At 45.8% G+C, this 14886-nt stretch overlaps 1 protein-coding gene across 2 annotated transcripts in view; it reads left to right on the forward strand.

The window, feature by feature from the left end:
- The window catches only part of LOC119165190 (small subunit processome component 20 homolog), a 127143-nt gene that overhangs the window by 55064 nt on the left and 57193 nt on the right, over positions 1-14886 (forward strand). For both annotated transcript variants that reach the window (XM_075871014.1, XM_075871015.1), the window contains exons 38-42: positions 8893-9173; positions 12404-12627; positions 12770-12894; positions 13524-13663; positions 14580-14736. In XM_075871014.1, the coding sequence (XP_075727129.1) occupies positions 8893-9173; positions 12404-12627; positions 12770-12894; positions 13524-13663; positions 14580-14736 (927 nt within the window). The remainder of the gene's footprint in view (positions 1-8892; positions 9174-12403; positions 12628-12769; positions 12895-13523; positions 13664-14579; positions 14737-14886) is intronic.

Raw genomic sequence — 14886 nt, forward strand, 5'->3', positions numbered from 1 at the left:
CTTCTCATCGACGTCGTACTTTCGTCCAGCTTCCCGCTTCCCGTGCTCCTCGGCATAGTCAATCACTTGCAGCTTAAATGCTGCAGTGAATGATCTCAGATGCCGGCCCATCGTCCGTCACGTGCGCTGGCTTCTGCAGGGTTCACTACAACCAACAAAGTGACACCGACGACACCGATCTGAAGTCGCGCTGCCAACGTATCGACACGATGCTAGGAACGATGCCAACAAAGAGGCCGCACAAGGCAAATATGGCGGCGCGCTGTCAACAGCGTGGTCGGCGCGTCGGCGGAAGTAGAATAAAAGCGGAAAAGCGTGCAGCGCCATCTGGCTGTAAATGAACTAACTACACTTTTCTGGCGGGACATTTTGAACTTTTGTTTTTTTTTTTTTTCGAAATATCCGCTTTCAAAGTTGGGGTGCGGCCCTTACACGAGGGCGGCCCTTACACGAGTATATACGGTATTCACCCATGCTTTCTGGTAGAATAATTTGATAATGGCGAGTGTGACGAAATTCGCGATATGTTTTGCTTTGAAAACATGATCATTGAAGTTTTCAAACTTAGTTTTCGAAAGATGTTGCAGGCAAGAACTCCGCCAGCAGTGCAAGTGCGCAAATTGCTGAAGGCACCGGCAGTCGGAGGTTTTCATACATTGCGAATTTCGTCAAGCTTTCCGTAATCAAATTTCTTTACCATCCTAGAAAGAATCGGTAAATCATGATGAGCTAACGTGGCGGGAAACATGCAATATGCTGCCCGTGCGTCATCGCTGTGTTGCAGTGAAGCACAACTTGTTTCTGCGGGCGCACGTTTTAGTTGACCACGAACACTTTTCTTTTCTTCTTTTCTGCGCTGGAAGTAACGCGGCTGGAATGCTTCAGCTGCCACTCATTAATATCGCTGCATTGCACTGCCTTGTGGCTCTGGAGGGTTATCGTTTCCACGGATTCGCAACGAAATAGGGATGGGGAATTGGCACATGACACCCAAAGTTTTCCAATTACCGGACTGGTGCTGACTGCAGCTTCAATATATCCACTAAGACTAACATTGCAAAAAATACGGGACCGCGAAAATATTTCGAAATAAGCGGAATTTCGAAATAACCGAGTTCGAATTATTGAGGTTCGACTGTGTTTCGCGAGGCTGTTTGTCTAGTGATTCATCTTCCTCATTGGAACCTCCAAACAAGTCGACTATTTCGGCCGGCTAGTCGACCGGAGCTTTGCCACTTTCGCCAGCAGTATCAGCAAAGTAAGCTTGTCCTCCCCTGTCGCGGTAGCACCAAATAGCACTGTAACGCGTTCTTTGCTTTATTTACATCCTGATAAGGTTTCGCCCTGTGTAGTGTACGCACGCTTCAGCAATAGTTTGTAAAATAATGCTGCCTCGTCCAAGTTGTAAGTGTCTCGATCTACTTACAGCTGAGGTAGGGCGCTCAGCTGATGCTTGTGCCATCCATCCACGGTCGCACTTTCACCATTGATCGATTTTGAAAGCACGCTGTGCCGTCTCTTGAAACGTTCCAGCCAGCCTTTGCTGCATTTAAAATCTTCCTTGCCCATCTGGGTGGCTAGGGCTTCGGCCTTTGCAGTCAATGCAGGCCCATTTACAGGAAGGTTCGCACTTCTAGCATTTTTCAGCCATTCGATAAGTGCTCTTTTCACTTCGGAATACATAGAATTATGGTTGCCCTTTCGTTTGACTCTTCTTGAAGCTGTCCAGTACGTCATCCTCATTCTTAAGAACAGTTGAAAATGTTCACAGCAGTATTATGAATCGTCTTGAGATTTCAGACTTTTGCCGGCCTCTTTTTTTCCTCGTCGCATATCAGTTGAACTCTCTCCTCCAATGTCAGACACTTCTGTGCGAGCACCGACGGTGCCATTTTCATTTGACGGTCACTAAACGCACACAATGCACGCACACAACGCCACGGGTTCACACAGAGCTCGCACAACACATGTGCATGTGTGTCTTCTACACATGGATAGAAAAAACCCAGGGGCCAAGGAGCTCGCCAAGCAAGGCTCCGTACTGGTCACGTGACAACAGCGGCATAGCGGCCTAATAGCAGTGAGCAGCCAGCATGTTAGCGAGCGCATCCGTACTGGAGTAAGGCGCGGATGGGGAGGGTAAAATACCTGCCGCGGAGACTCTCGCGCCGTGTGCACCAGTTTGCACTGGCGCGCTTTAGCGTGGCGAAGCTAGCACGAACTTCACGCGCTCAGTGCAGAAAAGGCCGCACGGCCTTTTCTGCGTTGAGCGAGAAAAGGCGCGGGACATGTATGAAAAAATCTCGCAGGCACTTCGGTGGCGTGGCTGGTCGCTCACCCATGCCGCCGTGAATACGAAACCGAAACTTGTGTCTTTGCTCTAAGCAGAGCAAGCTATCGGCATGCTTCGAGTAATCTGGTCTAAAATACACACATTGGGGTCGGAACTGCGTGACACTTCTATAAAAGCGATAATTTGAATAAAGTGACTTCTTGTATCGAGGGTTTACTGTACATACTTGGTCTCGTGTCTCTTTATAGATACAGTTGATTCGCGATAATTCAAACTCTGATAATTCATACTTTCTGTTAATTCCAACAAAATTCAATTTTTTGTTTTCCCCTATATTTTTGATGTATTTAAAAACCTCTTAATTCAAACTTCATCATTTGGTTCATTCGTACTTTTTGCAGGTCCATACCAGAAAATATCAGCTGCTTTCCCACTACTATTTAAAAATGTGTGTGCTTATATAATCATAACAGTCTAAAAATGAAAAATAACCACCTGAGGCCTTCAAGGAAAAAGGCATTGCAAATAAACAAATGTTTAAAACGAAGCACACGCGTGCATGGTGAATCTTCTCAACTGGTATAGAGACCTTGCACTGAAGGCACATAGCTATAGCAATGAAGCAGTTCGCAATTCACAATTTCTTTAAAAGGTCTGATCAGCAGTAAGTGGCCAATAAACTTGTGAAATTTACAGCTCTTTTTTTCTGTTCACTCGGTCCAGTTAGGGCTTAAAAACACTGAAGAAAAATCTTAATGGGATAAAATTAATGTCTATTCATAATGTGTGGTGTCATCTCACCCACAGTCATCCATCCGAGAACTTCTGATAATTCAAACTTCTTGATAATTCAAACAATATTTAGAGGTTCCTTCGAGTTTTAATTGGCGCTAGTCGACTGTAACTGCAGATTTCAAAGGTTGCAGTTTTTGTCAAGCCAACTTCTTTCATCTGATTCGATTGGTGGTTCCAGTTGGCCAAGTGTGTGTAATTCCAGAAATGTGACAGATAGAGTGAACTAAAGTAGGAATAAGTAACTGGTTATGCTATGATAAGTGTTCTAATGGGCTTGGAATGCAAGTACTACTGCAATCTTAGTTTTGGAATATGGCACTTTCTTTCACTTCGGCTGTCCAAGGATTTTTTTTTGTTAATAATTTGCTCTGGCTAATCCGCTTGGTAGCGCAGTAGGACAAGTCTGTAAGTTCACCTGTGAAGTTCCTGTCAAAGTTGTTTTAAGAGTGGTTTAATGTTAAGTATTGCACCCCTCACTCGCACTGCCCCACAAGTGATGATTATCGCACCCCTGAAGCCGCCCTTCGTCGAATGAGGCTTCGGCTTTGTCTGCACGATAAAGAGCCGTTGACGTTACTGAGCGAAATTCGAGAGCTGTCGGTGAATCTTGATGCCTGCTACTTGAGTTCGTCGCGGGCGTTGTAAACATCGACACACACAACACTCGGATGTGGCGTCTTTTAGTGCACACGACACTTGGCCTGCGCCGAGATCTGTTGGCAGGCCGGGTCTGAAAGCGCCGCAGCGACAGCTTGGAAACGAGCACCTGCTGTCTCCGGGCTCTTTGATGGCATTCTTTAGTAATCTGATGCGGGGTAGGCACGCGAAGGAAGTGGTGCAAAGAGAAAGGATAACATTTGTCTCTGGTGGACAAATGTTGACTAGTTCGAAATCTTGCCTCAAGCACATTGTGAGTGTAGTTTGTGTGTGTCAAAGACATGTCTAAAAAGAAAATTCAGGAGTCCTTGCTTTAGCGAGGACTCGTGAATGAAGGTGCGAAAAGTTCTGGCGTGTGCATGCCTGACGTACTAAAAGCCTCCATATAACGGAATGACAAAATGTCGTTTATGACAAAGTAAATGAAGAATAGTCTTGCAATAGACATAGGGTTAAAACATACCTTTATAACAAATTTTTGGATATAACAAACTTATTTTCGGGTAAGATCCACTTTGTTTCAATGAGGTTTGAGTGTATAAACTACTTTTCTTACTTGCTTTATTTCTATCCCATTGTGTGATGCTCCCTCCTAGCTGCTTCCTTCCTCCAAGTTGGTAGTTGAACCTACAGCTTAGTAGTGCAACAATCTTGAGGCCCGCGTGCTTATCACGTATTCGGTTGGTAGAATTCCAATGCCCGGACCCTCTTTGGTTGGTTCTTTCGGAGCGTCAGCCTCTGACTTGGGAGCACTCCCGATCCCTCCGACTTCGAAGTGAAATCATGGCACGATCCGACTTGGAGGACGGATCGCGCGACACAAGTCCGCAAATCACATGGCTGCTGGCACTTGAACTAGATGAACAGGGCGAGCACGCATTTCGGAAGGGGACATCGCTGGACGCGTAATACTTCGTGCATGTGTGCTGTTAGCAGCGTTTTAGAGCGTGTGTGTCGCGAGTTGATATCTACCAAACCATGAATGCACCCTGTCAAAAAGGAGGCGGCGGCTAGCGAGACTAAGCTGTCGTTACAGCAGCTTGTAGAGAGCCACATGATTTGCCTTAAATATACGATCTTGGACTACGACGATCTTCAGATTTATGTGCTAAGCTCAGAATGCTGTCGCTGTATTCAGACATGTTGGAAATGGCCACTGAACTTATCGGCACCATTTGTCGATGCGGCGCAGGGATGTTTAGTCAGCAGCTTCCCACACTGGCTGCTCGGTGGCGCTACAGGTGTGCTGCTCTGAGATCACCAATGTATTCGGTTGGTATGCTGCTTCTCGCGCTCTGATTGCGAGCTGCCTCGGCATCTGGCGACTCAGAGCCAGAGGACCAGAGCGGCCAACCGAATACACCGTTAGATTTAGGGTTACGTTAAAGAAACATGAGGTGGTCAAAATTTCTGATGCCCTTCACTACGGCATCTCTCATAATCATAACATGGTTTTGGAACATTAAACCCCTGCAGCTATCATTATTATTGCTCGAGTTGCTACACGCAACTGATACACCATGTACACCATGATACACCATGTGTTTGTATTCAGGCAGCAATGGAATGTGGCAACAAAAAATGATACGTTGTTTCAGTAACATTGATAAAAGACCAGATGGCCGTGTCAGAAATGGCTCATTGCCAACAAGTCCATGATTGAGAGGGCATCAGTTATTGGACAATCGCGCATGCAAATACTTGTGGAGTGTTGGTTTGACTGTGTCATTGTGCTACAATTTCATGTCCCTGCACTCTGCACATTCAAATAAGGCTTGCGCCAACTGCGCCAAAGTTCACTGATTCCCATGTTTTGCATGGCATGGGACTATTTATGACTGAAAAATATTTTTGGCCTCATTTAACACCACTAAAGCTTTTCCACAATGCCACCAATGCCCTCTACTCAATCTATTTCAATTGTATTTCGCACTGTAATTGGCGTCTTCATGAAAATGAAGATTTGGCCTTGCGAACGTTTGATATTTCGCAAAGAAAAAGTAAATGCCTCTTAATCACGCTGCGCAATGTTTTTCAGTATGCCTAAAATAAAGCTAAGCCTAAATGCCCACTTATAGAGCATTCCATCGGAGCTGTTCTGCAAGTGTTCATACAAGATGCGGCATCATGAAGGCCGAACATCATACAGCGTTTTCGCTGATGTTTTGCTGATGTTTCTCTGGCATTTATCCGGCATTTCCTTCCTTGGCATCAGTCAGCATCGACAATATTGGTTACAGTAGTGAAAACTACAGTACAATACGATTTACAATAACATCCACCTCAGATTGTCAAAGACATTGCAGCGTGGGTGTTGATGCTAGAAGTAGCTGGATGGTGGGAGAAGCTTGCTTGTTTGCTTGTTTCTTGATATATGGTTCCCACCCACCACGAGGGACTAGCCATGATTCGCTGTTGACACTTGTTAGCAGATACAACCCAAGGGGTGGTGATTGTAGGGAAAAGGTTGTTTGGTTGCTCACCCCATCTTGACCTCCCTCCCCTAAAAAAAAAAAAAAAAAAAAAAACGGTGGCACTCATTTCACGTAACCAGTTAACTGTCCTCTGCCATGTGGCCTGTTTTCAGGACTCTATAAGTATTCCCCAACTATGTGAGTAGGACAGGGGCTTACACCTATTAACCACACATTGACAGCATATTAAAATAAAAAAAAAGCATCTACACGTGTCGCTGCGGAAGCCAATGTTGCAACTGGTAAACGTGTTTTCTTCAAGGTTTCCTTGAAGAAGAGCATCCCTCCCTTTTGTGCTTGATCATGGACCCCGCTTTCTTCACACCAATTTACACTGTACCAGTTTTTTAGACCTTTTCTGAATATTTAGAAAACCGGAAGTAATTGCCCTATCCACAGTCCTTCAAAGTGAAGAGAGAATGTCAAGGGGTGCTCACGACTCTAACCTCCGTATTCTAGAACGTCACTTCACTCAACGTTTCACCTTCACTTGAGAAAGCCGATGGGAGCGCCATCTCTAGGCACGGCAAGTCACTGCATATCAGTGATAATCTGCTGCCATTCTTTAGTAGCGCAGCACGCAACTTCAGCCGAGCGGTGGCGCAGTGCTCAACTCTGTCAAGTGAAGGCTAAAAGTCGAGTCGAGGAGTGTTTGTGAATAGGGGGGTAAAAATTATTGAGTACAATGGAATGTCATCCCCAGTGAGTTGTGGCGATTATTGAAGGCACTGTGTAGGAAAGTAATTTCGAACTGTGTGTTCTCAGTCGACCCTAGCTTTCTTTGTCCTTTTATTTATATAAACTGCTGAGTTTCTAATTAGAGCTTTTTTTTTCTTTTTGGGATTACCTTATGGCCCCTATCATTCGCAGAAACCGTATGTGTATGCTTACTTCGTCCCTAATGCTTCACTTCGACACACATCTTGTGCAGTGCAGTGAATCCAGGGTGTGACAATCTTTTGTGCTAAGACCTTGATTAATGGCTGCTATCTCGATGTTGATCTTGTTTTCTTATATACAATGCTGCAGCGTTTCTAGTACGCACACTCATTTGAACACTCACCAAAAATTTGGGCATGTTCTGCTCCAAGTTATTCTAGATACCGTACTGTCTGCTCCAAACCTGCTCCAAAACACATTTCCTCCTGCTCCAAAGGTGCACGAAACTGTACTTTTTCCTGCTCCAAAAATTGCTCCAATTTCTAAACTGGCTGGACCACTAATGCATATGTGATTGGTGAACTTTCCAGGGCGTTGCTTCTGCACACCCGCATTTCTCTACACTCACCGGCACCACATATTTCAAAATGAATTATGCCATTACCGTCACTACAATCTGCAACTCAAAGAAGCTTCGCTTAAATACTACTCTATTTTCGTGTGAGCTAGAATGTTATGAAAGCGTTTGCCCCATCATGTCATGTTACCCTGCAAGTGATGATTGTTGCACCCCTGAAGCCGCCCTTCGTGGGACGAGGCTACGGCTGGTCTGCACGATAAAGAGCCTTACATGTTACTGAGCGAATTTCAAAAGCTGTCGGTGAATCTTGATGCCTTGTACTCAAGTTCAATGCGGGCGTTGTAAACATCGGCACACACTGCACCCGGCTGTGGCACATTTCGCGCACCGGACGTCTGGCCTGCGTCGAGATCAGTTGGCAGGCCGGGCCCTAGAACCACAGCGACAGCTTGGAAACAGGCAACTGCGACTTACGGGCTCTTTGATGGCATTCTTTAGTAATCTGATGTAGGGTACTTGTGAAAGAAGGTGGGCAACGCTTGAGGATTGCGCTGAATATGTACGAAATATTTGAGGATTGTGTGCATTCTAAGCGTAAAAACAGGACGGCATTTCACTGTCAAGAGGTACAGCTCCTGCTGATCTCAAACTTGCATGCATCGCTTATGCATTGTCTCATCAATTGCATGTAGTACTGAAAAGGCATGGCGACCAAACAGCACCGCGTAAGAGATTGCATGCAAGCTTCACCACTTTTTTTTTTTTTTTTCACTTGGAACATATGCGGACAGCCCTTGTTGGATGTAAAAACAGAGGTGCACATTTCGTTTCCCTGTGCTAACCTTGTACCCCGGCGATTTTGCATTGGCCGTGCCTCAAGCAGAAACACCTAGCCCGTTAAGCTGCTTCATCTTCGCCTTCTGTTCTTTCCCTGAATCATTGTATGACGCTTGTGGTTCGTCTTTCAATCTTGACTAATGAGAGTTGGTTATAAACCTAGCTCTCAAACTTGAAATTTGCTTTTTTTTTTTTTCTTTCTTCAAGTACTATGTAGCCTGTCAGCAACACCAAATCATGGAGTGCTAAGTTGAGACAAACCTATTTCGGTCAAAACATTTGTTGGTAAATATACTATGTGCAAAATTAACACCGAACAGATGGCGAACACAGTGGAGTGCTGCAGTTTGCCTGGGGATTCATAAAGATTCTCAATTTGTCTGTTGCCACATCAATTCGGATTTAGGGAATCAGTTTGTGAGCCTCAGCTGTTCTTGTACTGTATGGAGTTGGAGAGGCGAGGCATGCGCTACCCCACGTCTTGTACGAATCAAATAATTTGCAACCCCATTTAATAGTTGCAGGATCTCGGAACGTCATTTTCTGCGACATTTTTTAATAGAAGCATTTGTTGTTTGCCTGTGCCTTCGTCCCAGCTTCACCGACGTGCACGAGCCCTGAACCGGCTGGCGGCTGCTCTGAGGGCAGGCCAGCTGACGTCGCTGGCGCCGCCAGCCATCTCGGGCGTGCTTTTTCCGCTGTGCTCGTGTTACCTGTTCAACAGTGCGTACTCCAAGCAGACTGCCCTCGTTGACGCAGCCATCGAGGCTGTGAGCGCGCTCTGTTCAAGACTGCCGTGGCGTCACTACGAGGCAAACCTGTCTCGATACATCCAGCAACTGCAGCGGGACCCGGAGCACCACAAGATGGCCATACGGTCAGTGCAACAAATCATCCGAATGTCCAGAAAGTTTCATCAACAACGGTTTGCAGCTGGTCACCAGGAAATCACTTGTCACAATTAATGTTGATGCATGTTTTCAATCTACTGATCGCCACACTGAAGTGCACTACAATCAGTGCTGTCAACCCACTGTTCCGTAAGAAAAAAAAATTTTTTTATGCATCTGATTGGCATTGTGACTGAGTCACACTAACAAAAGATCGAGCAGTCAGTGACTTCCTTGAAACAATCGTTTATCAACTATGTGTGATTGATCACTGTGCAGTAAACCTTGTCACGTGTCCAATTTAGGTTGCTGGTATAGAATGAATGAGACGAACCTGATGACAGTCTAATGATTTTGGTGAGGCTACGCAGAAAGTAGTAGTGCTAGAGTGCCGTGTACCTTCTGATGTCAGTACACCGTAAGGAACTCCAGGCAGCCAAAATTCTGGAACTCTCCACTATGCAATATCTCATAGCCTGAGATGTTAAACCCCATAATACCCGTGCCACACGGGCATAGAAAATGACATTTGGTGGCGAAGGCCTTCAGTTCCCGAATGACATTTGTTTCGCCGGCGCTGCTACACGTCCAAAGCGAATGACATTTGACTTGATGATGTCGATCACAGCCCTTCCAAGTGAGCATTGAGTGAATAGCAATAAAAAAATTAAGAAGCATTTGCAAGCTTCATACACATCAGATAATCATCAAATGTAGAAATAAGCGTATTACGCTGTCCTAAGTTTTAGTTTCTTGCTTTGTTTTACAACGTTGCAGCCGACCATAGCAACCTAAGCCAACACTAGTCAGATCCACAGCGTAAATAGAAAATTGCGCCCACGAAGGAAGGAAAAAGTAAGGAGAGGGCATGCCCAGCCGGCGCAGGGCGTAAAAAATGTGGTGGAAATGACATCATGGTGGCCATATTCACTAGGCACAATGGCGGCGTTGTTATGGTTACGTGTTACGCAGTGGAGCTGGTCTAGCAGTGAGCGGCCGCGGCTGGCGGCGGAATGTGTGCCTCCCCAGGTCTCGTGCTGAGCCGTGGCGGACGATATCTATGCTCTGCGCCGCATTATTGGTTACGCAGTGTTCTCCTGGCTGTTACATCACTCTTAGCAACGTTTACAAATCCCTTTGTCCATCACGGGGTTTCAACAGTGCGTAGAACAAGTGCATATCCATGTGTCGTGCGGCGGATGACGCGGATGAAGCAGTTAATGTTCAGCGAAATTGCGTTGGGCACCATGAGGAGGCTGAATGACGATGAATGCCTTGCAGGTCAGTGACGGTTGAGCAGTGCTCCTGCTTGTGACAACGGACGACGCTGTTGAGCCCAGCAAGACGCCGTGAGGACCATGTGCACATACGTAGTTTCGTGTTGTGTGTGTACAGTAACAACTTGCGTGTGGGTATTAAAACACCTTTTCTGCTCCGCTTGGTACACTCTCCACCAGCATTGCATGTAATCTCAACGTAACAGCAACCACGCTAACTGTCACTCACACCGTGCTCAATGTTACCACGGTCGCAGAATGCTGACGCCGGTGAGCTTCACGCGTAACACGGACACAGTGGCAGGACGGTGCATCGGCCGCGTGGCGGAATGCAACCGTGGAAGGCGCACGACCGATCGTGTTGTCTGTACAGTTGCTGAATTAATGACGTGAAAGCACTCGCCGTTGTCAGTGCATCTAGCGCGCGTTCTCTCTTAGTTGCTTCGTTGTCGGCGAGCTGTTACTCCCTGTTATTACTCGGATGAAGCGATTTCGCTGAAGCTGTCCCGCTGGCTCAGAGTGATGAGCCCAGTTTCATTAGTTTTGGATCGTCACGACACACGCGCTGCGCAGCCCACGTGCTTTCCAAGACGGGGAGGGAGTCGCGCCTTCTGCTTCGCATTCGTATGTAAACAAGAGAGGAGAATTTGCCTAGTCAATATGGCCGACTTACGGCTTCATTGCGGCTTCACAACGAGTGACGTCAGGGCCTCTCCTTACCTTTCCTTCCTCCGTGGTCCCGAAGGTGCTGGTGCTACGAAACTCACCGCTGCCAAGGTCACTGGCTGCTTGGTAGCGTATGTTTCTCCGCTCGCGGCTGCATCTGCGGAGAGCTGATACGCGAGCGGACAAGACGACGATGAGTTAAGGCAAGGTTTATGTACGGCATACAAATAGAGGCACCTGTCGCATCTCTCAGAAGATGTTCGCAGAGTTCGTTTTTTCACGGCAGCACTTGTGTGTGGGAAAACGTTAAATCGTCAAAGTGGGAACTGATGAAAAAAGCAGAGAAAGTCACGAAGAAAGTGAACTCGATGGCGATGAAAATACCAGTGTTGCATGCTTGTTTGCCAAAGTTTCGCTAAAATTGACAAGCGTTTCATTATCAATACTTTATTTTCTTCGTATAACGTTCAAAGCATCTTTTTAAGACAATAATGGTGCAAATAAAAGACGGGAAATTTCATTTTTAGCTCAATATGATTTGTTTTATATACTTTTAGGTAAATCGCACTTCGCGGGCTGTGTCGTCGAGAGTAGGCATTTCTCAGTCAACTGAGTTCTGGCGAAGGCAGTTGGTGGCGAATGGCATTCGGATGAATGCCATTTTGTTCGCCCGTGTGGCACCGCGCGAATGGCAACAAATCTGAAGGCATTCGGGGGTAAATGCCATTTTTTCTGCCTGTGTGGCACGGGTATAAGCCAACTACGGTAACCATTGATAGCAAAGCAAGTAATAAGTGCCAAACATGCACTGGAGGTTTACTAGGTATGAAAATGCTGTGGGCAGTGCAAGTTTATGTGACCCAGCCGAAATGAGTGATGCTGCAGGTTAGGGCTGCATGAAAGTTTTGGGAACACTGCCATTTTGTTCATGCATTCTCAGAGTTTTTAATGATGTCAAGCTTGCGATCTAAGAATTTAATGACCAATCTTATAATATCAGTACTATGTGCATACTAAACCTGAAAAGCACGTATTGAATAACAAAAGGACTTTCAAAGCAATCCAGACTCATTAGTAATGTATGCTTACATAAAGCCAGTTGTACTGAGTCGGATCATGGTGGCACTTACGAAACATAGGTGCTTTTGCAGATTCTATTGCATTGCAGGCTCTGCAGTCACTGCAAAAATGCATAAGAGCTGGATTTCCACAACCTAATCTTGCATGGGCTAGCACTATCTTGACTCACAAATGTACCCGCTTTTCGTTCACAGGTTGGTGGTGGCCATCCTGAACGCGTTCCATTTCAACCTTAGCAAGTCCAAGGGAATCCAACAGAAGCCAGGAACAGCCAAGCCGGCTCAGGATAAGGAGCAAGCCGAGGCTGTGGCAGATCAGGGAGAGGTTGAGGAGATGGAGGCGGGCATCAAACAGACTGAAGATGTTGACGATAACCTTGACGAGAATTCTGATGAAAGCAAAGTTCCTGAGGTGAATGGTGCGTGTACATTTTGCTTGCCTCATGGTGGCTTCGTAGGAATGGTAGCTCAGGGTAGTTGCTTCTCATGTGTGGAGTAGCCTTTAACTTTAGGTACAAGATTTTGTTTTTTATGCTTTTTATTTTTTTCTTTGTCACACAGGCAATGCGGAAGAGACGTCTGTTGATGACAAGAACAAGGCCCTCAGCGAAGATGCGGCCACAGCCATTCACACAGCCATAGCCACTCGGCTGTTGCCAAGACTACACAAAGTCCTGAACCAAAAGGTATGTCCTAGCGAGATTTACCACAAAGCCAGTGAGTCCTGAACGGCTTAGGGGGGATTCATGGCTTGTGATTTTGCCCTAAAACTTCTATTTAATCTGGTCTAATCTGATACAACATTCTGCGCCATTTTCAGTTCAGTTTAATTGTCCTAATAGACCTCATTGAGAGGGTGTTACATAAGGGGTGAAATTAACAAGTACAGTAGACTCTCATTCAACCGAACTTGAAGGGACCATGAAAGTATGTTCTGTTTAACAGGAGTTTCATTTACTGAGATATGAACAGGCGGGAGAACCCAAGTATGAAACCAATCATGTTAGAGGCAGTTTCGTTTCTGACAGAAACGCACATCTCATGCACAGCAGGAAGCACAATGAACTCACAGTCTTCCTCTTCCTCACTACACTTTTAACAGATTTCCATTTACTGAGAGTCTACTGTTAACAAAAAGCGATTATTCATTTTACATTGAGAAGGGTCAGCAATGCGTTCTTGGGAGCTAGATGATGATGATTATCGGTAGATGGTGACTGGCAGTAATTCTACCTGGATGGCAACACGTGCTCTTGCTAGAAATCTGGACTTAACAATTTATGAAAGGTGCGTCTAATAAAGCATTTCATTTTAGGCCCGGGCCGACGAGGAGCACAAAGCAGCAAAGGTTCTCCTTCCAGAAGAACACGAGATCCTGCGAATCCCCATAGCTGTGGCCATGGTCAAGCTTCTCCAAGCACTGCCTGATGGCATGCTCCAAAGGCACTTGCCGGGGTAAGCGACCATTCTTTTTACGTGGCTGTTTGTGGGTGTGTACGTGGATGCCGAATTCGGCATCAGCAGAAATGATGCGAAGAATGGTCGTGCGATGACAGCACGAATCGCCAAATTTCGTGACTTCTAATGACTACGTCATCACACAACATCCTCGCTTCGTCAAGTGTGCGCCAATCCCAGAGGCACTGCAAATCCTAATAAGGTGCCGAAAGCTTCCAATGCCTCTGGTCTAGGTGGCAGTGTGTTCGAAGAACAGGGGGATCAAAACAAGTGACTTGGTACAGAAAGAAAAATGCAATGGTTTTTGTCTTCGAGTCATTTTAGAAAATACAAAAGGGACCATGTGTCTTTTGTAACCCTGGTTGAGAAATTAGTGATGTCATCACTTTCATAACTGCACATGATTGTTCCACTGATGACATCATGGGCTATGAATAAACGAGTGAACTAGTTCGTCAGAAATTATGGAAATTTATTGTTGACTATATACTGCATTTACTCGCATATTTTGCACACATATTTCTGTTGCTGTTGTTTAGTGCATTATTAATCTTTTTCAACTTGAAATCAGCTGTGTAGCTTCTGTATTGCCCCGTAGCATGGCCACAGAATGGACACGATGTATACCAAGACGTTGCAATGTGCACTTGCCATTTTGGCTTGGCTTGGATTTGATTGGGGCTCTGTGCGTTCATAGTATGCATGATGCTTAAGAGATGGTGCCAGGCTGTCGTGTGCTATCATGACCAGTGGTTGGAAAGAGCAGATGACATTACTGCTTCAATTTTTTGGGGTGCGAGAATTATGCGAGTGTGAAGATTACGCGAGTAAATGCAGTATACGGCTATGAAACGCTCAGGACTTGTGTTTGATGACGAGCTTCGTTGAAACACCCTTGTCATTTTGCCTACAGCATCTTCCTCAGGATCTGCGACTTCCTCAAGTCACGTTCTCGTGATGTCCGGGAAGCGGCTCGGGGCACGCTGATGAAGGTGATGTCATCACTGGGCGCCCCTTATCTCAAGTACCTCTTCTCCCAGATGCGTGCAGTGCTCAAGAGAGGATACCAGGTGAGCACTGTGACGTTACTCTTGTCGAGCTCTTCATCATTACACCGAAAAATTTTGCGATAAATTGCCATGTCTCGAAGATGACACGTTACAGGGCAGGGATCTCGTACCCATTCACTAAACAAATGAACATTTTTGCTGCGTGCGTAC

Source organism: Rhipicephalus microplus, chromosome 8 (genome assembly GCF_043290135.1).
Source record: "Rhipicephalus microplus isolate Deutch F79 chromosome 8, USDA_Rmic, whole genome shotgun sequence".
In the NCBI taxonomy this organism is placed as follows: domain Eukaryota; kingdom Metazoa; phylum Arthropoda; class Arachnida; order Ixodida; family Ixodidae; genus Rhipicephalus; species Rhipicephalus microplus.